Source organism: Poecile atricapillus, chromosome W (genome assembly GCF_030490865.1).
Source record: "Poecile atricapillus isolate bPoeAtr1 chromosome W, bPoeAtr1.hap1, whole genome shotgun sequence".
NCBI lineage: Eukaryota > Metazoa > Chordata > Aves > Passeriformes > Paridae > Poecile > Poecile atricapillus.
The window spans coordinates 40,627,553-40,653,643 of record NC_081288.1 but is presented as its reverse complement, the minus strand read 5'-3'; the positions used below and the strand labels follow the sequence as shown (position 1 = coordinate 40,653,643).

Below are 26,091 nucleotides of genomic sequence, written 5' to 3'. Positions count from 1 at the left end.
AAATACTCCTTTAATAGATCTCCCTACCCCAGTTAAAGTGACTGTGTTCAGATTGCTCCTAATATCTCCTCAGGATTCCCATGAGATGGGGGAAAGAAAGTTCAACAGGGCGATTCCCTTCCAATAGCAAATCCCAATTTACTCTGCCACCTCCTATTAGATAATCTCTACTTTAAACCACTCAACGGTCAGATTCTCCTCCAGGAAGTGTTTTGTAGAAGACAGATGCTTCTGAGCTGGGGTTTGCTGGCTGCCCGCTGGGGAGCAGGGCATTAGTTGCAGCTTTAGAAAAATACCCTTTCTTTTCTTTTCTGAAACTCAGCTGCTGAGCTTTACCTGTGTTGCTTCCAGACTCCACTCTTTAATCTTTCAAAAGTAGGAAGAAGGGAAGCACTGTGAAGAAACATCAATGTACAGGTCCTGCTTTGAGCTTCAGCCAGCCATAGTGAGGACCAGGGATACAGGACTTGGAATCCTGTGTCATTTTGACAGAGTGAGTCAGAATCATTCCCCTTATTCTAAGAGCTGAGTGAAGTTCCTAGCAGAAGACTGCTGCTTACATTGTGTATCACCTTAGACATTAGCAGTTCCATAATATAGGACTATTAATGGATGGAAGGGTAATCTGAAGAAGGAGTTATGTGAGATGGAATGTGATCATATTTCCTGATGTGCTCCATTTATTGTGCTAATCTCTATGCCAAAATATTTACTTTCAGCATGGAGCTATGGCAACATGGTGAGATAAAACTTTTTTCTCTGGTTTGCCTTCTCCCTGTATGAAAAATTCTTGCAAGAAGATTTTCAGAATTTAGTTAAAGCCAGTATAAATTATTGTGAAATTCCTCAAGGAACACTTTTTTGCCAGAAAAATTTTGCTTGCTGTTGTTGTCAAGAAATTGTGCTACACTTGTGCAGTTATTTTTGCAGAAAAATGAAGTAAATTCCCCCAGTAGTGATTCTACTAGCATAAACCAATTTCTTAGTATGAATTTCTTAGGGGTTGTATAAAGTGAAGAGTTAAAATTTTAGCACCTATGAGTCCGAAGATTTGAAATGGTACTGGTACTGTGTTTGGTCCATGCTTTTGGCAGTATTTTCTTGCAGAAGGGTGCCCTTCTCCCAGACTTGCCTCACATGCTGGTTTTGCTGGAATTGAAGTTGCTGGGAGAGCTCAGAACTTCAAGCCACATGCACCAGCTGGAGGGACTGTCTCACACTTTGAGAGCAGACAAACTGGGAAACAGACCCTAACTGATTTTTTACTTCAAAACAAATGTCATGAAGTTTAACCATTTCCTCCTAAATGCTTCCTATATGCATTTGGCAAAACTAGAAATTTTAGAGCAGTGTTATTTTTTGAGGCATCCAGACAAAACGTGACCCTGGAAAAACAAACAATCTTCTTCCTTTCTGATGGAAGAAGATTTAAAAAAAAAATTCCTTCAATCTCAAATACAACAGGATATATATTTTAAATCAGCTTTTGAGAGGTGAACTAAAACCTTCAAAGATGGATTTCATTCCAAATGAAATATTTGTTGTTGTTTAGAGAGTTACGAATTGTTTAATATAGGGTATAACACTGAGTTGCTAGCTTTTTGCTCACTATAATACTTTTAATAGGAAACTAATAAATGTGTTCATGGTAAGTGGAAACATTACCCAGGTGTATAGAAATGTTTAGTGCCTGTAATTGCCAAAAGAAATAATTTCTTTCATAGGAGAGCATGAAAACTGACTGACATGAATATCAAATTCTACTAAATTATATAGAACTATACAAAGCACATGTATCAGGCAGTCCCTTAAAATAGCCACCTCTTTATGTGTTGGGAGTTGGGAAGGTGTGAAAGATTTCTGTCCTTTATTTCAGGAGAATGTCAATACATGAGTGGTCTTATTGAAAAACAATAGCAAGAGGTTATAGTTGTATTTAAACTGGCCGAAACAGTAATAATGCAATCATGCTTTGAAAAGATACTCTCCTCCTTTATAGTGATATGTATAGAGGGGTGTTGCACAGCTGTTTGCAAGTGAAATAGCTTATTCTGAATTTGTCATATTTGACTGGCAAGTATCATTCTGTATCACTGTTGAAGCATAAGTAATTTCCTCACTTTGGAGGTGAAAATGTAATACAAATGCTCAAAGAAGAAAAGGTTTATGTATTTTTAAATTAAATATGATATTGAAAATTTCCATTTAATGCTTTTATTTACCCAGATACTGTTTAATGTGTGCTGATAGCCTATTTGGTGTGATTTTAGGTAGCATTGTAGAGGTGCAAAGGTTAACCAGTTACAAGTAGCTGCTTCCAGGACTGGTGGCATTTAAAGGTTAGTTTGCAACCAAGGAGCATGGGCAGAAAGCTGTACTGCATTAAGGTGGTATAATGTTACAAAGGAACAGGATTCAAGTCTTCTTGAATAGAATAGGATGCAGCAACGGGCTGGTTCTGACTTGGAACCAATGAAAAAAGGATTTAAACAGAGGATCAAGTCTAAGAGTTTGCTTAGGACTGATCTGTACAGCCCCTTGTGGAAGAAAGGACACACAAGTGTTAGAGCCTTGTTCCAAATCAGATTGTATGGCAAAAGCAGCTTAGGTGCTTGGATAGTACGAACACCTGGGAATTCCACAGAGTTGTAGGACTCAATTCAGATTTTCTCAGTCCTATTTCTGCAGGATATGTTGGATCCTAAAGAGCGTGTCTGCTTGGTGCTTTACCACAGATAAAAGAGCAATAACAGTTGAATTGAATAGGCAACAACTGAATTATTCTGGGCTTAATATTTTTAACAAGTGTACTTTTTATGATTTTAATTTTTCAGAGCTACCTAGGAGAAAAGAGGACTTTCTATTAATCCTGCAGTTTTTTATCTGAATCTATGTGCATAATGCAGGTCCATGAAATCAAACATGGAATGATGTGTTTTTAAGATCCAGGTCTTGCTGATCTTTGTACGTACTGCACCTTAAAATAGTAGTTTTTTGTGGGTTTGTTGTTAGTCAAGGGAGAAGCACAACTTTTATCTGTAGCCCTAGTTAACTATTATTTCCTCAGAAATTACTTTTTTTATAAGAAAGACTGAAACAAATCAATTTCTGTAGTAAGCCTATGTACTAGAGAGTATGTGTGAACTGTAAAAACCATACTGCTAACTTTTTTCCCATTTGTTACCTCACACCAAACAATTCCATAATGGAATTACATTTAGAACAAAATTTATGTATTTCTTTTTTATTTTTAAAAATGAACGAGTAAACTATTCCTTCAACAGTGTACAAACTAGTTTTATTGGTTGAAAAAAGTGTTTCTGAATTTCTAGTGAGTTCTCATTCATGGTTAGTTTTGTCAAAGTAATTTACTAGTTCGAACACTTCTTCCAGAGGTATTGAAGCCTGATGCTTTGTGGCATGATGAAAAAGAAGTACACGTTGTGAGTTCAGGGCATTCGTGTTGTTGAAATTTTGAAATCCCTATTCCTGCAAATAGTTGTGGAGTGCCTAACTGCACAAAAAACAGGAATAAATGTAGACTTTCAGCCCTCAACTGATTACTTAAAACAAGGGGAAAGATAGAGAACAGGTTAGGTGGTATAAGGTTAATTGGTCTAGCTCTAAAGAGGAGGTTCTCAGTGCTTAGTAGCTAGAAGCTGTACAACTGGAAGTACTTTAATTTAAAATCCAGTGTAAAAACTTAATCAAATACATGCAGAAACACTTAAGAATCAATTTTTTTAATCACAGGTTTACTCCTCCCTCTATAGCACATTCATTGAATTTTTTGAGTTACAATTGTAGGAAACTATTTAAGCATGGCCAGAATAAGAGTACCAGACTTAAAGTGGGTACTGCTCATAAAAAAATATTTGCCAGGAAAGAAAAAGCACAATTGAAGTCCTCTGTGGGTAAAAGGACCCTATGGGAATGTCAGTTGGCATTTCTCTACATCAGATACAGATATATTTGTCTACAGATAAAGGAAATTATTAATCAAACACAGTATTTTTGTTAGTCTTTCAGTTAATTTTACTGTCTTCATGTATATTTAAAGAAGGAGAAAATGTAACAGATGTATCTTTAGAATGTTTTAAAACCAATACCCCTTCCCTTCTTCTTTTTTTCCAGAACACCACAGAATTCCTGCTTTGGAAGACGCAAGTTGGTTGCTGGGGAACATAAACCAGACTGGCTACTTTAGAGTTAATTACGATATTAGGAATTGGAGGCTACTAATTAATCAGCTAACAAGGAACCATGAGGTAATCTTGTCATCCCTAAAATGTGCTTTCATAGATGAACCTTCACTATTTCATCACCTTAAATCTAAATGGTTCAATTTTTGTGCTTCCTCCTCACAGGTTATCTCTGTCAGTAATCGAGCAGGCTTGATTGATGATGCATTCAATCTAGCCAGGTATGTTTTCCTGAAGATCATCTATCCTCATGCACATTGTTGCAATAACTCATGCAACCACTAACTCAGCAGTAGAGTGTGTTTCAAAGTTAAGTGTGTGTTAAACACACTTTAATTCCCCTCCCCTGCTTTTTTAAAAAAAAATATTTATTTTTTTTTTGTATCGCACATAAACATGGTCTGAAGCGCATTCACTGCTCTTGATCAATAATTGCCGTAGGGTATTTCCGAGTCTGAAGAGATTTGATCAATTTTGCAGCAAGTTCAATTTAACACTTTGCAGATAAATAATCTCTTTCCTCTTTCTCTAATGAATGAGGGCTTTCTCTTCCATTTCTCCCAGTTGTCCCACCTCTCCTTTCTTTTACCACTGATCCTTCTGCTGTATTTAATTTGAGATGGAAGGCACCTTCAAGCTTCAGTAATTATTTTGTCCTAACTTGTACTGTTAGATGATTTTTCCAGTATCTTTTCTTACAATCTGCTAGAACAGACTTTTTTTTTTTTCTCTGTAGTGCTTTTCAAACATAATGGAAAAGCAGTTCCATTGAACATTTCTGGAACTTATGCAACATTTTCTGTTTTATTACAATGAGAGTTAATAATTAACACATATAGTGCTGGTTAGGTAGAGCCTTCTTTATAAATGGAGGCAATGGATTGGTCCCCATTTTGAAATCCAGTATGTTGATAGTGAAAGTGTAAAATAAGAGGAAAATAGTGGAATATTTGTAACTTTTTGATTTTGAGGTACCTGGGAACACAGCATTAGTATAGGTTTTTAACTGCATAATTACAGATTTAATTGCAAAATTGCAAATAATGTGATTTTACTTGCACTGTCATGTCAAAGGTAGCATGAAAAGGATTCTTGATGCTACTGTCTTTACATTTAACTAAAAATGGTCACTGGAGGTGTTTGGGCTTCAGTGACAGTGTCGCAGCTCAGTGATGTTCTAGCATCACTGCAGTAAAACACAGTTGTGTGCCCTACCACTCTGTTCCTGCTGCTGACATAAAGTAGTGTTTAGCCCCTACTTAACAGTCCAGAGATGTAGTAGGGAAGGAGGTATCATGGGGAGAGGTGTATCCATTTGCTTTTGGCGCTGCCCTTCATTCTTGCTTTGTGACTTCTTCCCACTGGTAACAGTAAAGAACTAGAAATACATCATTACATCAGACTTCAGATGATCATGATTTGTCTACTCTCTGTCTAGAAGAATACTGCAGAGTATTCTGAAATAACTACACTATTAGAAGAACCACCAAATGTTGAGTAAAGTCATAATCTGTTCCAATTTTATTTGATTTTGACACCTCAGTGTGCAGTTCCAGAGAGCCAGTATGTCACCTTTTTCCATGCACTGAATGCAGTCCGATGTAGCTAGACTTCCCTGAAAGTCTAGATCCTGAAAAATGCTGCTTCTTAAGCCAGTTTTTGTCGAGTGTTTTTCTTCTGAGTCAGTATTGAGCCAGTGCTCTAGGATGTCTTGTTCGTAGCGTATTAAGGTGAAGTCTTGATTAAAGACCCAACTTGCATTGTCTGGCCAAGTTTTCTCTACCTAAAAACCACTCAAAAGATTGGATGAGTAATGCATTCCCCACTAATTTTCTGAAGTACTTTTATGGGGATACTTGGGGATACTAGATCCGGCACCTTTCTCAGGGGTAACTACACGAGAGCCCTCACAAGGTTTCACATTATAAAAACTTTGTTTTGTTAATGATGGTCTGCAGACTGCTGCTGCATTTGGTCTTCATGCACTGTGAAGAAAAAGTAGTGGAGCTATAAATACATGTCTAGACACATGTGCATACATGGATATAACTCAAGAGGAAATATTTTTCCAATAGGGATATGTAGCTAGACTCCTGTTTCCAGAGTCCTGTCAGTAGTGTTACCTTGAGTGTGTGCCTCATAAGCCAGTCTGATTGGAAGAAGGATCTGTTTGCAAACAGTAGATTCATGGTTTGTAGTTCAAGAGTAGCAATAAGATATGTGGACCTGGCTAAACTTGCCATGCAGGGTATACTTCTTGTTAATCTTTGTTACGGTATCAGTTTATCATCTTCCTATTAAAAAAAAACAAACAACCCAAACAATTATAGTGATGCTGAAGTTATTCTGATTGACTGGCTGACAATATGGTAACTTTTTAGGAAAAGCTTGGTATTTTTTATTTTCATTCCCCTTCTCCCAGACAGAAAAAGAGACCAGGAATAGGCATAATACTTACTATGTTACTTTGTGATAAATAGGACTAAGAAGGCATTAAGAGATTCTTAGCAGTATGTTGAGGGCTTGTCTTGATGTCAAAGCATCAGAACTTCGTGGAATACGAAAGCAGTTGGAGAAGCTTTTGGTGGGACAGGTAATGGGAATTGAACCCTGATGCTGCAGTGTGGTGCAGCTTCTCCTGCTGTGTCTGGTGCTTTGATGCGACACAGCAGTGTTCCTTAAACAAGTTCTGAGGGCTATCAGAATAACACAGACTTTCAGTTTTCTGGAAAGGTCACTGTTCAAAAGGCCACTGTCAGCCTAAAAGCAGCTTAGCTTTCCCTCCCTTGGCTGCAAGGTACAGTGCAGAAAGTTGCCCCACTTTATTTTGGAGCAGTACCATAGTTGGATGTCATGGGTGCTGTGCTAGTTCAGTCTTGTGTCCGATGCACAGTATTTCTCCCTGCCCATATGACATTACGTGATGGGGAGATTAAATGCGTACACTTGTCTCTGTCTGTGACGTGAGAGAGGGCGAGGAACCTTATTGACCAGACATAGAAGTAGTAATTGGTAGTTCAAATCTGATTTCTGAGAAGACTGGCTGTTTTTAACAGTAATTCAGTCTTCAGTTTTGGTCCCTAGTTGCAATGATGTGTTTTCTTCTTGTCTACAACTATAAACATGCATGTTTTGAGAGAGGGAAGAGAACCGTGGAATACATACTTTAATTCTAATCCTTAGCTATTATTTTTAGTGCTAAAATAATGCAAAAATTAAAACAATTTCTTAAATTCATGCTGGTTCTTTCAAAAGCTAATTCTAATGTAAACAGTTCATTTTACTGTACTGTGAAGACTGTATTTCTTCAAAATACCCCCCCCCCTTCTTAGAAACTTCTGAAGTCCTTCCTAGTGCACACTTGAACTTGATACAGGTAATACCAAAAGGTTTTGGCTCAATTTTTTTCCACTATTATAGTATTGTCTGTCCTGATATGATTAATTTACACTTGTAATAATGAATTAGTGTTGTTGTACTGCTAATTGATTTTATTTCTGGAACAAGTACTGCTCTTCTCTTTAGTAAAATTTAGTAATATTTACATCTAGAGAAAAATGAAAGAAATTAAATATAAATTGTTTTGGAATGGCACATTTTATATTTTTAAAAGTGTTTTTGATTTCATTCCTCTGAGATGTTCATTATCCTTTTACTGTCCAGCATAGTGATTTCTTGAAAATAAACAACATAAATTAATTGATACTACCAAGGAATATTTTAAGCTCTATAGCTTTTAATTTCTTGGGGTTTTTCACCATTTTATATGGAAATACATTCCTTCGTCTTCCTTCTTGCTGTATTTTGGTTTATGTGACATTCATCAGGGAGAGTTAAGTGGAATAATAACAACAAAAGAAAGTTACAACATGTTTATTTTTCAGATTTTTAAGCCTAATTGTTGGTTGTAGTGCATGCACATACCCTTAAGATCTGAAAAGCTGTTGCCTTGGCAGAACATAGCTTATGGCAATTCATGTCCCATATTCTTGAGCAAGAACAGCACCTTGACATTCCATTCTCCCTTCTTGAAGATTCTTCAGCTTTTTGTTTGTACAAAGTTTCAGTAGAATTAAAAAATACATTGATTCTTGTAAATGATACTAGAAAACATTGACCGAGAAAGCCCAGAAGCCACAAGAAGACAAACAGAACTGTGGTTCTCTTCTAAGCTTAAATGTAGCAGAGGGAAAATCAGGTAGCTCCAATAAGCAGTGTCACAATAAATAACAAAGGTCGAACTGTTTCGTAAGAATGTCAGTAATGTTGTAAAGTAACTTCTCACATCTTTCTCTTTCCTTAGGGTAAGGGGTCAATTAGTGACTATGTGAGTTGGGATGCTTCCCAATTTTCTTTAGGCATCCCAAAAGTAGACCTGTAAATCTGACATTCTCACCTTGTAGTGTACTGACAGTTAATGGAGAGAAACATGCACCTGACCTCTCAAAACCACTTAACCACATAAGATAAATTGCTCACTTAATGTTAGAAGTGTTGTGTCACCCCTGGTTCTTCCTTGATGAGCTCTAAATCTTCATAAAAGATTTCCCTCATTAAACTGGTTGACCTAGTCTAGTGTTATGTGAAAGAAATAGGTCTGGTTTGTCTTTAATGTTAATCAGTACTGACTCAGATGTGACTGTGAATATCTCTTTTACTGTCATCTAAAATAGCTATTGTTGTGTCCAGCTCTGTAAGCACCAAATGAAAAAGCATGAAGCAGTGTCGTTGGTAATTGTTCTTAGGCTCCATGGATGGATGACTGTGTTGGAGTGCTGTCCATTTCCACGCACAGATTAGGGGCAGATTGAGCCCCTAATCTCTTCAAATGAAGCTTGTTTCTGTAGGCTTCACAAATATGGAGAGCTGTATCAGAAATGAGCAACAAGAAAAAAATGTGCTGTCAAAATTTTCTGTGAACTAAGTGTTGTAGATGGCCTTCTAAGTGTTCCTCTCTATCAGAATTTCCTACACCAGACCAAAACCAGGATCCTGGTGCAAATGGATATATGATGAGTTATGATGATTGTTTTCCTGCTGTTAAACAATTCTTTGTGTTTTTTTTCTTTCTAAGCTGTGAGTTCTGCTGACTCTATAAAACCAAGTCTGAGGTCAAGGGAAAAGGCAGTACCAACCTACTTTTCAATATATAAATCCAAGTTATCTCCCTTGCCACAAATTTATCTTTAACAGCTGGTACATTTGACTCCAAGATTGATTCCAGAAGTAAAATACTGAAGTAAGCTAATGCTGACTCCAGGTTACTTTCTCACCAACTTGTAGAGAGAAATTAATTTTAAAAGTAAGTCTTCCTTAATCAAGTATTGCTTTTTGGATCTGGAAAATCATGTATTTAGAACCCGCTATTTTACTGTTTCTGAAAAAATTAATTCCTGGCTGTGGAGTCTTGACACTGAGGCAAAAAACATTTCATCCATTCAGCTACCTGAGGCAGCACCATCCCACAAAATGATTAGCTGTTCTTATATCTGGAAACTGAAAGTTGTCTCATAACTAAGCCTATAGTTCATCTGCTTCCATATAAAATCCAGAATTATTGCTGCTGAAATGGGAAAAAGCTTTCTTTAAATTTCTGGTGGAAATACATGCAAACCAAAACTAAACTATGGAGCTGGAATGATCATTGCTGTCTCCCTTCACAGAAATTGATTTCATTTCTTGCAACATTTGAAGACTTCCAACATATGTGGGCTAGCTGGTTCCATGTTACATTTGTTTGTGTTACTTCAGGTCCTGTTTAGTGTAATGTTGGGAGAAGTCAAGGCATTTGAGGGCCCATGTGAAATGCTGGGTCTGGATAATAAATAGGTGACAAAGACAGAAATTCTCAGTGCAATTAATGTACTTCAAAATGCTTCAAAATTTCAACAGCCACATTCAGGCTTGTTGAGTTTGTTTTGTTGGGCTATTCAGAAAGAGTCATATAGGGTCCATTTAAATTAGTATACTGCAGTTTTATTGTAGCCTTTATCTTTACTCCTGATTGCATTTTCTAATAGTTCAGCTCAGAGAAAAACGAGATGTGTTATGCAGCTCCCTTAATTAGTGCCTCTGAGTACCAGCTAAAGGAGTGAGTATTAGATCAATACTTTGTATCACGCTTGATTAATAGTGGTATAGATTTACTGTTTTAATAAATGAGGCCTCATCTGAATTATTTTAGCAGATGCCATAGTAGCTTCTATTCACTGTCAGGCAAATTTTGGTTATGGTTCACTAGCAATTGATTTAGATATGGTTTCCTAGAGAAGTTGTTTGGTTTCTTTTGACATAAATACTCTCTCAATGGGCCAAAGTAGCTGTGCCTTTTTTAGAGAAAATGGAAAGTTACAATTATTTTGAGGTAGCCATCATTCATTCCATATGCTGCATGTCAGTCTCTATGTTCTGTGACATATCACGGCATTGGTATCTGCTTTATGTGGAGATAATGAATTTCAGCTAACATTTGTATGTGTTCATAACAAGCGGAATCAAAGCAATTCCTGCAACTAAGCACATTAAAAGTAAATTCTGCTTCTCTAGCGTGTATCACTTGTGTAGCTGATCTTGTTGCATACCTAAGGCAGTAAAGCAAATCATACAGCACATTGCAGGGAAGTGTTGGTGCTGTGACAGCATCTTGAAAGATAGAAATATCTGCTGAGAGTCGGGGAAGAAGTTGAAGACTCTTCAGCATGTACTAAAAACCAACCCTGTTTGATTGACAAGATCTGACTGCAAAGTGTTTAGTGCAGAGAGAGGGTCTTGGTCTAGTCACATCCCAGCAAAAATTTCCTAAATTATTTCTGGTACTTCTGACTAATTATAGCAGTAATTGTTTTATCCTGTAAACTCCATTAACTCTGTTCTTAGCCAAACCAAGAATAAACTGTCAGGAAGACCTGACTGGTTTCAAGGGAGTGACAGAGTTAGTTTTAGCTAATACTTGTTAACTCATTGTATTTTTACCACATGGTCTTTGTCTCAGAGTTCAAGCTGGTCTCTGAAGTCAGCTTGGTATGGATGTATCTGCTGCAGTGCAGCTGCCAGGGGCTGCTGTGTAATGAGAGGGGAAGAGAACAATCTCTGAAATTTGTTTTGGGAGCATTAATTGAACTAGGTCTGAATTATGCTTCAAAAAATACTTGAGTTTGAGGTTAAACAAGAAGAGGAATTCATGAGTGGTGCTTGCTGAAGGCTTCTTTGCAACCTCAAGTACTGGAAACAGAGCTAAGAGCTGCAAATATGGCTTGAGGAATGTGTACTGGGAGCAGGGGAGAGTCTTTGTACAGCCTTAAAACCTGTGGAATTCTTTGGGGGCCTATCCTGTCATAGCAAGCATACATCCATTCCCTGGGGCCTAATCTCATTTACATAGCCCTTTTTCTTTCCCACAGCTGCCTGATCAGCCCTAATCTCTGCCTGCAACTGTCCTCTCAAAACAAGCAGCTTTTTTTGACCCCTTACCCCAGAACCTGATTACTTTCCTTTCTGTGGGTCTGACAGGACTAGTATGGAGAGCAAAAGATCCTTCTCCTATGTCGCGTTCCACAACTGCAGGATCATGTCCAGAGAAGCTACAGTTACCAGGAACCAGGATGGGACACCAACAAGATGGGCTTCTGCTCATGAAAACATTTATCCAGCATGGGAACAAACTCAGATTCAGAGGCAGAGAGCGCTGAACAAAGGCAGGGTGATGGGTTTTGAGGGACAGAACCAGGGTTGAGTTCAGGGTCAGAGACCACTAGGAACACAAGGTAGAAACCCCAGGGGCTCAAACCCAATCAGAACTCCTGGGCCGCCCCCCACGAGGGGTCTGGGGTGGGACAACTTCATCCAGGCCTCACATGGCCCATCCCCGAAACTGAAAGGTCAAAATTCACACCTTACAGTCCTGCCTCCACTTTAACAATGCTTATCTCAAACTAAATCTTTGCCTCCTTGAGGCACCTCAACACTGCTACATTGGTTAAGGTAGAAAAAACAAGCCACTCGGAGAAGCTGATCTAAAGTCGCTGATCTAAACACCTTGACTTTCCTATAGCATTAGCAGAGGGTATACAAATGAAGGCATAAACCAACTTTTCTAGTTGTAAAAGGCTGCCTCATTAACATAAAGCAAGAAGTCTGCTATCACAGGCTGCTCACTGCTTTGCCTGCTGTTTTGACCATTGCTTCTCAGAAATGATGTAATTTTTGAGATTATTTGATTGCTGTTGACCAGGATTGTTGTCTAGAGGAGGTCTGGTCTTTGTCCATGTATGTTCTGTCTGCTGGAATGTTGTAATAGATTAGCTACTTCCTGTCTGGCTAGAAGTGTGTTTTCCTCTACCCAGGAATCAAGCAATAAATGACAGGAAGGACTGTGTTATGACTAAGGCAGAGGGACTGAAGAAACCTGGGATGCTGTTTCTGTTGTAGCCTTCCTAGGTGATCTTAGTAAAATCATTTAAATTGTTTCTGTCTTCCTCCTTTCTGCAAAATAGAGATAAGAGAATAGGTGAGGGTTTAAGAGAATTTCAGAGAATCTTTTTATTATAAATATGTTTATTGGGAATTGTCTTTAGAAAAGGAATATCCAGTTCTGTAGATACTCTGGCAAACATAATTTGGATTGTGTGTGTGTGTTTTGAACTTTGTGCTATCTGTATGAAGTTTCTAGCTTTTAAACACATATTTCACTTGGCTGACTGATATGCAAATTATAAACATTAGACCAGGCAAACAGGGAATGATGAAAAAGTATTGTGCATAATAATAAACTAACTCAATTTTAATTCTGCTCAAACATGCTCTCATAGATACCATCACCTGTTGACAACTTAATGAATAGAAATGCTGTTTCATTCTACCCTTCCCAACAAAAATCACCAAGAAAGAAAATAAATAACACTTATAGTAATTGAATCTTCTGAAATTGATGTCTATTAGCTCCTGAAATACATTCAAATTTCTGTACTTAATTTAACTCTGTGAATTACATACTTCTCAAAAATCATGGTTTCATGATGATGAAAAAAATGACATACCTTACTGCATAGCCTTAATTTTTAGCATTGAGATTATTCCTTTTCTTCTTGTATTACTCCTTTTTAAATAATTTTTCTTTCATTTGGGGAAGAAGAGGAAGGGAGAGATTGTGAACTACAGTTTGAAGGAGTTTTTTTAACAAGCATAGAGGGGTTTAGATTTGGGGTTTTCTTCTGCTTTCAGCAGAGGTGAGTAATTCAAATTAATATTAGTCTTTGCCTGTGTGGCAACTCTAAAACTGTGCTAGATAATTTAAGCCACATAATTACATTGAATTCAAACCATTCTTTGTAGGATGCTTCAAATGCTCTTGTGTGGAGTTGAATGTCACTTGAAGAGTCCTTAAATATTCTGCATGTGAGAAAACATAATAAGAAGCGGGCTTCACTTAAAACTGTCTTACTATCTGAATCTTTCAATGTTGGAGAGATTGAATGCTAATTGAATGCTAAATGTAGTTTTTAAAATGATCTTGTAAGCCAAAACTTGCTATTGTATTCATCAAAGAGCAGATATGCATTCCTCTCCTGTTTATATGGAAGTCCATAGCTGGTACAGATCATAGTGCCTCCATCAAGCCATTTTGGCATCTTAGAAAAATAAAATCCTTACATGGTCCTTATATAAAGTCAGTTCAATCCTGGGAGGGAAGGATGAGGTAATTATTCTTTGATAAAAGAGATCACAGGGCCTTTTTTACAGATGGTCCATTAGTTTTCTATGATAAAGCATTCTTTCTGTAGCTTCTGTGGTTTAACATGGATGCTAGTCATCCTAAGTTTTTAATTGTTGACTTCTAGCCTTGCAGTAGTTGCGCGGGAAATCTGTGACTTTACAAGAGTTAATTTTCTAGTTGTATGGGACACCTTGCCTAAAGCTTTTTTGACATGTCAGGGTTCAACATATATGTTTTTACTCAGCTATCAAGGAATTGCTGTTAAAGGACTCTGGGAAAGAATATCCTGAATACATCGGTAGAGACACCAGTCCTTGATAGGTCCTGAAAAAATGAAAAAGCAGATATAGTTTTATGTGGAGGTCCATTGGTGCCAAGTTTCTCTGTGATTTATTCTAATCCACACACTTGACTGGTAAGGTAAAAGAATGAATCCGTTATTAAGAATCCTAACTTTAAACTGTCTCTAAGAGTTAATGAGTATAGTCTAATTATTCATATATTGCACATGCACAGAAGCAGAGCTGATGCTAATCTGAGTTGCACATCTGTGTTCTGAAGAGCTGCGTTTTACCCCTTCAAAATTACCCAGACAAAAAGCTAGTCATGTTTTACACATTTCTAAGAAACAGATGAAACAGGGTGAGTTTTAAATCAGCAGCAAGTAAATCACCTCATTTCCATTGTTTCTGTAATGCAGACCAGTTTGCTGCCAGCTTGGATTTTCTAATTTTGATTTAAACACATGACTTATAATGTCTTTGTTGGGTGGTGGGACTAAAGGATTTATGGTGCCCTTGTATGTGGGACTCTCATCACTGTACGGCAACCCTGTCGTTTTTGTGACAGAATCTGTTTGACTGCTGCTGGATTTATGATAGAAATAATTCAGAACAGAGTAATAATTTTCCCTTGGCAATTACACTACCATTTGGTACTTTGTCCCTAAGGGGAAAATGAATGTGCTGGGATCTGTCCATAAGTTCAGTGGCTCAGTGAAAAGAACAAATCAAGGTCAGAATGCAGTTGAATACACACTGTTGTTTCATAATATAATCTAGATCTTCTGTTTTTATCTGATTCATTAAAAGCTCATGTAATTTAAAGATTATTTTTTGACTGCCATGAGGTTTATTTTGGGAATGCTTTGTGAGGGATATTTCATTACCATGTTCAGTACTTCCTTTTTCTTTTCATTGCCTCTTTGTAGCAATGGCCACTTTAGCAACTTCTTCAGTGTAAGCAGGATAGTACCTTGCTAAGCATTGGTGCTTATGATACTATATTATATGATATCATAAACCACATAATACTTACATATAACTAATGGAAAATCTTTTTCCACCTCTGTCCTTTTATAAAAATGATAGATCACGTTTTCAATACAGTTCGTCAGCGGTCTCCTTCGGCATGAAAAACCTGCTGAACCAGGATGTTTGTCTAGAAGTAATTTATCTAATAACTAAACCAGATATTTTTGCCCCTCCATGTTCCTGTTCTCCCATTCTCCCCTTCAGTTGGCAGGCAACTGTGAAATCAGGAACATAGATAATAAGACAAAACTCATGTGGGTGCTGTGTTTCTTAACACATACTCTCGTGTGTAGTGGTGGCTACAGAATGATTGACGTGGTGGTAAACTGATCAGTCAGGAGATTTACATAAAAATTGATAAAGCAATGAAGCATCTCAAATGTGATCTTTTTGGTTAAATTTTGCTTTTGTAGTCATGTGTTTCAAAACTTAATAATGGGTAAAGTTGGCTTAGAGAGGGCTTGTAGGGGCTGTTTTAAGTCTAAGCTGCTTTCTGTATGACCCGTGATGTCGAATCAAAACTCTCTAATCTGAAATACTATAAAGAGGGATGTCTGCTTTTTGTAGTTTACACTGAAGATATGTAAACAGCAGATCATCTGATATATATCATGAAGTGGATCTGTTGGTACTCTTCTCTGAATATTTACAGGGCAAAAGATCAGAGCTATGATATTCTCATCTCCTCTTGGCAGAGCAGTACTGGAATAGTAGTGTTCCTTGGTAGAGGCCTATATAAACAAAACAAATTTCTGTCAGGAACGGCACTGGTTTGAATCTGCTTTGGGTAGGGAGCCACTAGATGGATTCTTAAGGCTCTTTTAATTGCAGATACTCTAGATGAGATTTGTAAACTTTTTAACCCTGCCCTTGAGAAATATTATACCTGAACATCAGTAAGCTTTCAGCCACTGTTGATGTATCAACGCTGTTTGATTTAACTATTTTATCTGTTACAATACTTGCCAAAACTATCCCAGGTTCCTCTGCAGAGTTTTTTAAGGAGGAGATACATGCTTGCTAAGATTCTCAGGTGGCTGCTGGAGACATACCTAGAGAAAACTGTGTCTCTTTCAGACTAGGCATAAGATTGGACATCACAGTATTTCGGTGGTGTTTATGCTTGTTACCTGGTTTCAGTATAGCTCATAATCAGTTCTTCCCCTAGTGACAGACAATATTTCAATTTCTCTCCAAGATGGCTAGGCTAGAAAAGAACTTTGTCTCTTAGCCCTGACTCTCATGCATTTGGACTTTGACAGGCAATATGTGATAGTAATTTTGCTGGACTTAAGGATAACAATATGATTGATGGCTAAAAAGACACAAGAAAAATAAGGATTTCTGTCACTGACCTTCCAGTGACTTTCTTGAAAGAGAGAGTAATAAGTCAAGCTGCACGTGTAGAGTATGTATTAACTTACACTTTGTAGTACCTTTGAGTAAATATTTCTAGGCAATTACACGACAGGGAAAATTATTTTACAGTCTTGCTTTTGATGAGAAGATTGCTGCTTTTAATTTTCTTATTATTGTTATAATAATTGTGAAACATTTCTGTTCAACATTTCCACGGATCCGTGTTTTCCCAAGAGTTCACAGAGATACTCAGAACAAACTCCTTCTATGTTCTGCCTTCTTTCCTCATTTTGGTTATTGTCCTACTACATAAATGCTTTTGCTGACCAGGTCCTATGTTACCATCTTTGAACCTAGTTCTTCCAGGCTAGTGAAGGAGAATCCTAGAATCATGCCAGTACCCTTTGTCTGGCTTGCCACTGTTCAAGTGAGCCCAGTGCATCTTGCTGAATGCAGAATTCCCTGGGAAAGAGGAGTCTTGGAAGTAACTTTTAGCACTGGACAAGCTTTTAGTGTAAACTAAGAGTGTGATTTTACTAAAATACAAAAGTTAAGAAACCAGTTGTGTTTTGTGAAGATGCAGAATGTCATAGTTATATAGTTCACCACACAATCATGCTGCTTTATTGAGGTTCTGTCTTCTGCTGACCTGCTTCTCATGGTAGTCATGCTACTTCCTGGGAAACTTCACACAGGTCCTAGATCTGTGATCTGGATTTTAGGACTTCTTACACATTTTATGGTTTATCTCTTTTATGGTTTAGGGTAAGAGTTTCTCCTTATATCCTACTTTCTCAACAATGAATGTAAAAAATTAGTAGCCTTAGTGTTTGGCCTTACCCTTACTAAAATATTTCCTTTTTTTTTTTCATGAATGAAAATACTCAAGGTATTAAAACTATAGTATACAGTTAATAATTTATAACATGCATGTTATATGCCACTTCTTATGCAAAAAGGTGAAACATTAAATGTACTGACTTATAAGTACAATAAATTGTACTTACATAATATATAATAATTAATATAATTAATAATTATATGAATACAGTAAATGTACTTACAGAAGCTATTTAATTCCAAATAGTCTCGGAGGGCAGTGTATTTGGAGTAAAAAAGTTCATAAACGTGGCTTAGCAAGTAGGGTACAAGGGTAGAGGTATCATGGTTTTCTGTGGGCATCCATGAAATAAAATAGTGTAAAATATTAAGAAAATTCTGCCAAGGTAATGTTCCTGAAGCATTTATGCTTTCTTCAGGAAAGTTGCTGTCTTAACTGCCAGTGTAAGAGGATTTGAGATATGTCTGTGCTTAAGTTCTCTCAGAGGTTCACCTTAGCATCTTTACTACCCAGCACATGCTGACAGAAGAGTTTAATTGTAGCAGCCATAACCACTTTTCCTCTAAACCATGATCTGAAGTGATGAATTTGTTGTCACTTATATAATAATGACAAGAATCTCCCTTCAGCCCCAAGTATCCTTCATTTGCCTTTATCCCCAAGAATCTCCCTTCATCCCCATCCCAATTCTTCGGATGGATTGGTTGATGTGTGGTTGAGGGGCTGATTCTGATGATACTGGACATAAGCTCTTCTAGGGTCATACCCAGAAAGAGAATAAGGGTCGGGAGTAAACAGGGAAAAAAATCTAACTTTACCACAACCTGTTTTTGTAAGTTGCACAATACTCTTAGGGAAACAATAGGAAAAGTGAGAGTCAGGGTGAGACAGGCATAATTGCATAGTCTGATAAATTTGGAAGTTAAAAGCAGTGAGTGATGAGAGCAACAGCTGTTGTGAACAGGATGAGTGAGTATCATCATCTAAGAATCATGATTTTGAAACTCACCAGGAAGCTCTGAGCCCAGGAATAAGAGATCGATCTCTTGAGTTCGCTTCTTATGTGTCTTTATGGAGAAATTAAGCTTAAAAAGAAATAATCTGTTTTGCAGTGTTGATTTCCTTTTTGCACTTAATATAAATAGATTTAAGTTCAAAACATGAACTTAAATGTCCATTAGTTCAGCTATAATAAACATTAATCTGTTTATTCCTTAAGCAGCATGTTTCTTAGAGTTATTCCTCTTGCTCCTAACTCCACACTTTTTCATGTCAATCAAATTATCAGTAAAAATAATCACAAATTCTTTTAGAAACTAATTACGTATATGCAACTTAAAGCAGTTTACCTCTTTGCTAACTTTATCTCCAAGATTTTTAACTGCAGTCAGTCCAGCAAGCTTCTGGCTCCATTAATTAGGTTTAGAATTATTTACGAAGTATTAAGACGTAGAACTCAATGATATTCTGCTGCCTCTCAAACAAGACCTATAAAATGGAGTAACATTCTGTCTTCAGATGCATTGGACTTTGTCCACTGCCTACTCTAAAAGCTTTACCACTTTAATTTCATATCTGCTCTGTTCCTCAGTTGGCACAGTGGGCTCCCCAAGAGATCTTGTTTTTAGTACTGGGGTATGTGCTAGAACCAGGTTGAATACAAAGCTGATAAAATGTGGACAAAAATTACATGAAGCAGACTGGAGGGTGGCATAGATACTTTTGAAATCTGTTACATGAACTCACTTCTTTCCTGAGAACATGAAGGGAACAGAGTGTAATTCTTCCAATAGAGAGTGTAAAAAATGAAGGCTTGCAAGATGTGATGCACGTTGCAAGGAAGCAAACTATTTCAAGCAGCAAGGCAATTTTTACATGTTATTACAGCAGAGATAAAAATTTATATTAACATGTATGCAATGGTTAATTTCTGTACTAATGTGTGTAATTTTATTTGTTTGCTATATATTTGCATTTCTTCCACATTGATGGAAATTAAAGGAACATTTGCAATGAAAGGAGAAAAACTAGTCTATAAATTTATATCATACTGTAGCTTATTAAATTGAACTGTGTGGAATCTACATTGCTGATTTGAACTGTTTAATGAAAAGAGAACCATTATCTCCTCTCTAGGTAGATAGTTAACTCCTTTTGATTTAAACAACTGCATTGGGAGAAGAGTAGACAATGTGTTTCTGGAAAGTTCACACCCACAGGGTTGCACTTTGTTTCTGCAGTCTGGATAGTTAAGAAAAAGTGCTGTTCTGAAAAAGAAAGTGAAAGCAAAAGCTAAAGCTTGGCATCTTCTCTATTTGTTTTTTAAAGTAATTTTCAAATGCTTGTGTCTGTATTGCATTTTACGTGTAATGCTATTATTTCAGAACCCGTCCTGTACCCCCCTACGCTTTTTCTCATGCAGGGGGAGGTCTTGGGACAAAATTTTAGCTGGTTGATTTATAAACACCTAAAAAAAATCCATAATTTATGTGCAAAGTGCTGGAACATCCTGAACCAAAGTGATGTCACTGGATAAGTCCTTCCAAGGTGGCTTAAGGTGGATAGAAGACAAGGCAGTTCTAAAGGAGAGAGAAAAGAATGTGGAGAATAACTGTAAAACTAAAGCTTCTTCTTCAGCACTAGTTCCTTTCAATTGCTGATGGTCAGTAGAAATGTTTTCTCAAGCAAAATGCCCTCAGTTGTTGATTTTATGGATTCAACTTTCTATCTTACAAATCAACAAAGCAACACCTTCCTTTTGTTTTGGGTATTTTTATTTTTTTTTCCTTAAAGGCAGTTACTTTTTCATTCATGTCTTTCATAGCCACAGGAATCTGTTCAAAGTAGGGATAGCTTGTCTGGTTTTCTTTCATGTATGTTCATACCTCATTTCATCAAGTCAGTATGCTTCTATGTGTTGGGAGAGACTGCAAGTTGCTGGTTGTGTATAAGGTTGATTTTTATGTCATTTAAGTGGGATGTTTTTCTGCATTTTAATTTCATTTTGGAAAAATAGGAAGTTGTTTATGCCCCATTGTGAATATCTTCTGAAAACCAATTTAATACTAACTTTTTTTATTGTGCAGAGCTGGTTATTTGCCTCAGAATATTCCTTTGGAGATTATGAAGTATCTTTCAGAGGAAAAAGATTTCCTGCCTTGGCATGCTGCCAGCCGAGCTCTTTATCCTCTAGATAAATTGCTGGACCGTACAGAAAACTACAATATCTTCAATGTAAGAGATAGTCTTTCTCTCTTTCTTCCTCTAGTTCTTCCTTTCTTTCCCTCACTCTCTCCATCTGTCTGTTCTTCTTGCCTTTCTTCCTTTCGTGTCTTACTCTCTCATATTATTGCCAAGGTTTGAACTGTTCCCCAGTCAGATACTGTAAATGACCTAGGGATATTAACTTCCTTCCTAATTACTCTTCATTTAAACATAGCAATTATCAAGCTTTGGTTCATTTGCATTTGAACAGTGATAACTGTTGTTTGAGGCATATATGACCAGGGGAAGGAAAGGTAATTATCCCTCATGTAAAATGTTATGACAAATAAAGTATTTCACTTAAAAGAGTCAAAGTATTCTATTTCCAGATTTTTTCTTCTTAGGAGCCCCACAGTGATACTTAGGTGGGTGCCCGAGATCAGCAAGAACAGCAAATATAGGCACAACTGAACCTGCAACTAAAGCAAAGATTTGTAGTCATTATTTCATCCCAAAATCCATGGTGAATTCAATGCAGTTACCTTAATTAACAAGAATTAGATCACCGTTGAGTCAAAAGCCCATTCATAATTGTGTCCAAAGGGATAGCAGTAATAGCTTGCAAAAGATAATTAAGATAGACATGGCAAATATTTTAACATTTACCTGTAGCTGCACTGAAGCATGGTTTATGAAGTACACAGGATTTCGCTGGAGCCAGTGACAATTACAAACTCTTGGGGTTTTTATTCACTATGAATTTTATGTAGTCTACATATTTTCAACAGCCAGCATATGGTAACTTTATGTAATGTTGTAAAGCCTTCAAATAAAGGAGGTTTTTAAAGCCTGAAATGCCTAAGGATGCTTTTTTCTTCTTAAATGTATATTTGTTTGTATGTATGTGACCACAGACACCATGCTCAGAGAGGAGAAAGTTAGAAGTCACTGTATGTATATATGTAGAAGTTAATACATATATTGATATATAGATACACACACATACACGTATACACAGTTACCTGATGACATGGAAAATTATTTTTGTAGAACATATACCAAGGCCTACATGCAAACCATAATGTAAAATGCAGTTGAAATAATTTGCATATTTAGCCTGCTGTTAACTACAAAGAAAAATTCTTAGGAGTCTGCCATTGCTATTTCACTTTTAAACATGGTTGTGTAAGGAAAACACAATTTTAATAAATAAAACCAGTAAAATTCACAACTGGGTGATGTTTTATCACTACTGATGGGAGTTTTGAAAGCTGAGGTGATAGCAGAGGAAATAAAAAGTCTTTTTAGTCGAAGAATAACGTATCTGGTAGAGAAAGCTGCAGTATGAATCTTCTTTTGTGTTGACATATATACATGCCTATGCATCTGTAATAATAAAATAGATGCTCTCCTATGCAGTTCTGCATATCTCAGTTCTATTTTTCAAATTGGTGAATTCCACTGGAAGAAGATTACAATGACAGTGGTTTTCTTCAAAACTGCTCAGAATATGTAAATGTATCCTCTGTGTAAAAAGTAGAAGTCAGTAAAATATAACTTGTGCTTATTTTGTTCCTTAAGCACACCAGGAGCCTAAACTTAAAGCACAGTGTCATTAAGTGTACAAAGCTTATTTGCAGCCACATTGTTATATATTCTGAAGTTAATTGACTGTACTCGCATAATGTCTTTGCCATGGCTATGGATATTAAAACAGTGTTCTTTTAAAAGTGAACATGCACAGTTTAGTCAAGATTGGCCGCAAAGTAGAAATTAAGCTATTGACACCCTTGTAATTTTTCAGCTGTGCATTGTGAGTTCAAAGTAGCATGTAATAAAATTTTGAAATTCATGGATTTTATAACAATATATTATCTTATACTAGGCATCTAATCAAGATTGCTTCTTACTATAGCCGTGAAGGAGGATAATAAGTGGATAAGTAGCTTTGCTAAAGCTTTCTAACTGGACTTTATTTGAGGGTACAAAGAGAAGACTGAACCTTACTAGTCAGCAGTATTTCAATTTTAAGTAAAATAAATGATTTTTAACGTTAAATATACTTTTCTTTTTCTCCTCAGGAGTATATATTAAGACAAGTGGCATCAATGTATCTGAAGCTTGGATGGCCAACAAACAATTTAAACAAATCACTTGTTCAAGCATCATACCAACATGAGTACTGTTATATTTGCTTTTTAATTATTTATTTGTGAAATATAATTACATAAATGCACCCTCCTAAGATTTAATCATGTTTAGCATAAATCAGTCATAATTCCTTAGCTCGGTCACCCTTCCATTTTTTCCTTTCTGGGTTGCAGGGAGAGCAGAAAGATGCTGTGAGATTAATTTTTCTTCCTTAAGTTAGAAGAACATGGTTTACTAAGCCCTAACTTAATATCTGACTCCACTGGATTTCTAAGAACTTGCACCACATGTGACTACAGAGGTTGGGAAGAGTGCCTAAGTGTAAATGGGGTCTGGTTTTGATCCATCACCTTTCTTTAGTTGTTGCAGGCATTAAACTGACACTGAGATTTGTAAAGCCAGATTCTCTTTGATATGTTGCCCAACTACTGTTTGCTGTCATTGTTATAAGAATAGTTTTTTGTAAACATTGAAAGACATTTATTAATGCAGCTTTATTGCTTTTTTTAATTTGGACAGAGAGTTGCGTCGGGAAGTCATCATGTTGGCCTGCAGCTTCGGGAACAAACACTGTCACCAGCAGGCTGCAACGTTAATCTCTGACTGGATTTCTAGCAATAGGAACCGGTAAGTGGAGCTGAAATGTGTATCTCACGTTTCTCCTACTGAGAGGCAGTACAGCTCTTCCTTTCCTGCCTGCCCTGTCTGCTGTGCCCTGTTTTGCAAAGGTTTTTTTTTTTACAGGAGGAAGAAGAGGCTGCTGGCTGTCATTTAAAAATGTCTGTGGGGCTTCAGAATGAATTATTTGACTTTGCATATGAGTTGGTGGAGGGGATCTGCCCACTCCTGATAAATTACTGTTGGATATTTCTATGCTAGAAGATGAGAAGATGGGTTTTAAGGATGGATTTAAAGAAAGAAAGATGAGTGAACACCATCTTGTCAGATATTCATGAAACCTGTGTTGGGGTAAGAGAGCAGAAGGTGCTAAACATTTAAAGTAGTGAGAGAGGTTAGAGACAGAAGGACTGAGAAGTAAGGAAGGAGATGTGTTGAAAATTAATGTAATTCAGGAATACATGGAAAAGCTCATGTAGGGTTTCAGAGAGCAGATAATATTAGAGCTGATGCCTTGAGCATTAGCAGCACTGTAGTGGTTTGACAGCAAATATGTTAAATTTGGCTGTCAAGACACAGGTTTATTCAGCTGAGGCAAAGGGACATGGGACATGGATAGTGTATGAAGTTTATCTTTTAAAGGAAAGCATCTAAGAAATATGAAATTTCAAATATTTAAGTATGTAGTGATCTATGGACAATGAGATGAGTGTAGAGTATATGTTAGGACCACAACTTCTTTAGAAAGAATAGTGGATTTTCTGATTATGTGAAATATTTGTACTGTACACATTTGTACATGGCATGATATTTTGGTTTAAAAGAGAATATTTTACTTTCAAATACAAAAGAAGAAGATAAGAGAAAAAGTCTCTCATTTTTAGTTCCAGTCTTGTATTAGCTCAGCAAAACGATCAGATCTCTGTAGCCATACAAGCAAGCAGTATTTTTCAGAGAGTTCTTGGACTTGTTGGTGTTTGTTTGCAATTAATTTATCTCTGTCTGTCTTTGTAATCTTTAAAAATCCTTTACAGGCATACCCAGTTACATAAGTATCCAAGGGTGTTTTAAAACCAGCCATGAAGGGAAATTATTTTCCTATATGGCTTTGAAACTTCTGGGAAAAAAAATAGCTTGAAACTATGACTATGTAGCTTTAAGTAAGATGTGTGTGAGGTGGAGGGTTTTCTTGTGTAAGGTGATACCAGATATATTTACTATGAAATACATACCCCAGGGTTTTATATGAATTCTTATCATAAGCAGCAACAATCAGTATGAAGCTATTCAAAGAGGCAATTAAAGAGAAAGAATCACTGAAAACAGTCTGCAAAAGTAATTTACTTAGATATTCATTTGCAAAATTAGTTAATCAAACCTAGCATTACCTATTAGCATGCACAGCAGTAGATTATTCAGTGTTAAAAAAGCTGTCACCCTGCAAAGCTACCTGCCTTTGTCTTTCCAATAGGATTAAGAAAGGAGGCATCAGAAAAGAAAAAACATAACAAAACATGAGCTTATTGCTCTGCTAACAGTAGCAAGAGAGAAAAAGAATAAATTTAAGGAGCTGTCTAAAGATTCATCTTAGCCTTTCAATGGGGCCATTTTGGTAGCAGAAGATTGTGGTTGCCAGCATATGATGAGTATTATGATAAAAGCACCACAGCAGGGCAGAGGAGAATAGCTACTAAGTTAAAGCAATATGTTTCTCAAAGGAACTGCACAGTTTTGAAAAATGGCTGCAGCAAATAATGTAATTACAGAATAGAGATTGACAGACAGCTGATAAATAGGGGAACAATTGGCAAAGAAGATAGAGACACAGTTTTATTTATTTTTTAAGATTGTAGGATTTGTTCAGTCCCTCACTCCAGAATTTCCCAGTTTTCTCAGAGCAGTCTCACATCCTGAATGTAACTAATACATGAGCAAAACTCATTTCCTATCTACTTACATTGAAACAACATTAAAAAGACTACCAGTAATAGCACCTCAGTAAGCATAAAATCAGCTTGTGTTTCACAATAACAGCATTTGCAGGGTATGTCAGTGTTGTCTCAGGAATGTTCAGATCCTGTTGAATCAGGCCTATCCTGTAGCACCTTTACTCAGTTTAAGCTAACTTGGACTGAAACCTGAAAGTAAAGCAAGGGCTCTTTTTCCTGCTTTTTTACCAAGAAACCTATGATTCCACAATCAGGACTTAGCATGGTGTTTGAGTCATGCTTCTGCCTCTTCTAGCACTTCAGAGACAGTAACTAGCTCAAGTGCAAAGGGCAAGCAGATAAGTACAAGATATATGCAGAGAGCACATCCAAGAAGTGCCATTTTCTATTCTTTCTCATCAATCAAGTGTTTTGCTCAGTTTGATGCCCTTAACAGCTGTTTGTAAATTTGCTGCAAACGGCCTCCTCAGAACCTGTAAGATTCTCTCAGAGCTTGTTTCCTCACAAAGAAGGAAAAACTCATGCTGCTCCTCTTTCTCTAGACTTCTCTGACAACAGTGAGAAAAGCTGGTGACAGATACAGAAACTATATGTACCCTTGCCTATTCCATTCCTTATCAGCAATTACTGTAAATGGCCTTGGGTTTGCCATTCCCTCTTTTGAAAAAGAACCATGTAATTGACTGATGATTACAGAAAGCTTGGTTTTCGTGGGTTTGCATAACTAGAGCACAAAAACAGA

At 36.8% G+C, this 26,091-nt stretch overlaps 1 protein-coding gene across 1 annotated transcript in view; it reads left to right on the top strand.

Moving 5' to 3' along the window:
• Nucleotides 1-26,091, top strand: part of LOC131592088 (thyrotropin-releasing hormone-degrading ectoenzyme-like) — a 204,070-nt gene that overhangs the window by 158,610 nt on the left and 19,369 nt on the right. The window contains exons 11-15 of the mRNA XM_058863365.1: nt 4,135-4,268; nt 4,368-4,423; nt 20,514-20,661; nt 22,713-22,810; nt 23,302-23,409. Coding sequence (XP_058719348.1) covers nt 4,135-4,268; nt 4,368-4,423; nt 20,514-20,661; nt 22,713-22,810; nt 23,302-23,409 — 544 coding nt within the window. The remainder of the gene's footprint in view (nt 1-4,134; nt 4,269-4,367; nt 4,424-20,513; nt 20,662-22,712; nt 22,811-23,301; nt 23,410-26,091) is intronic.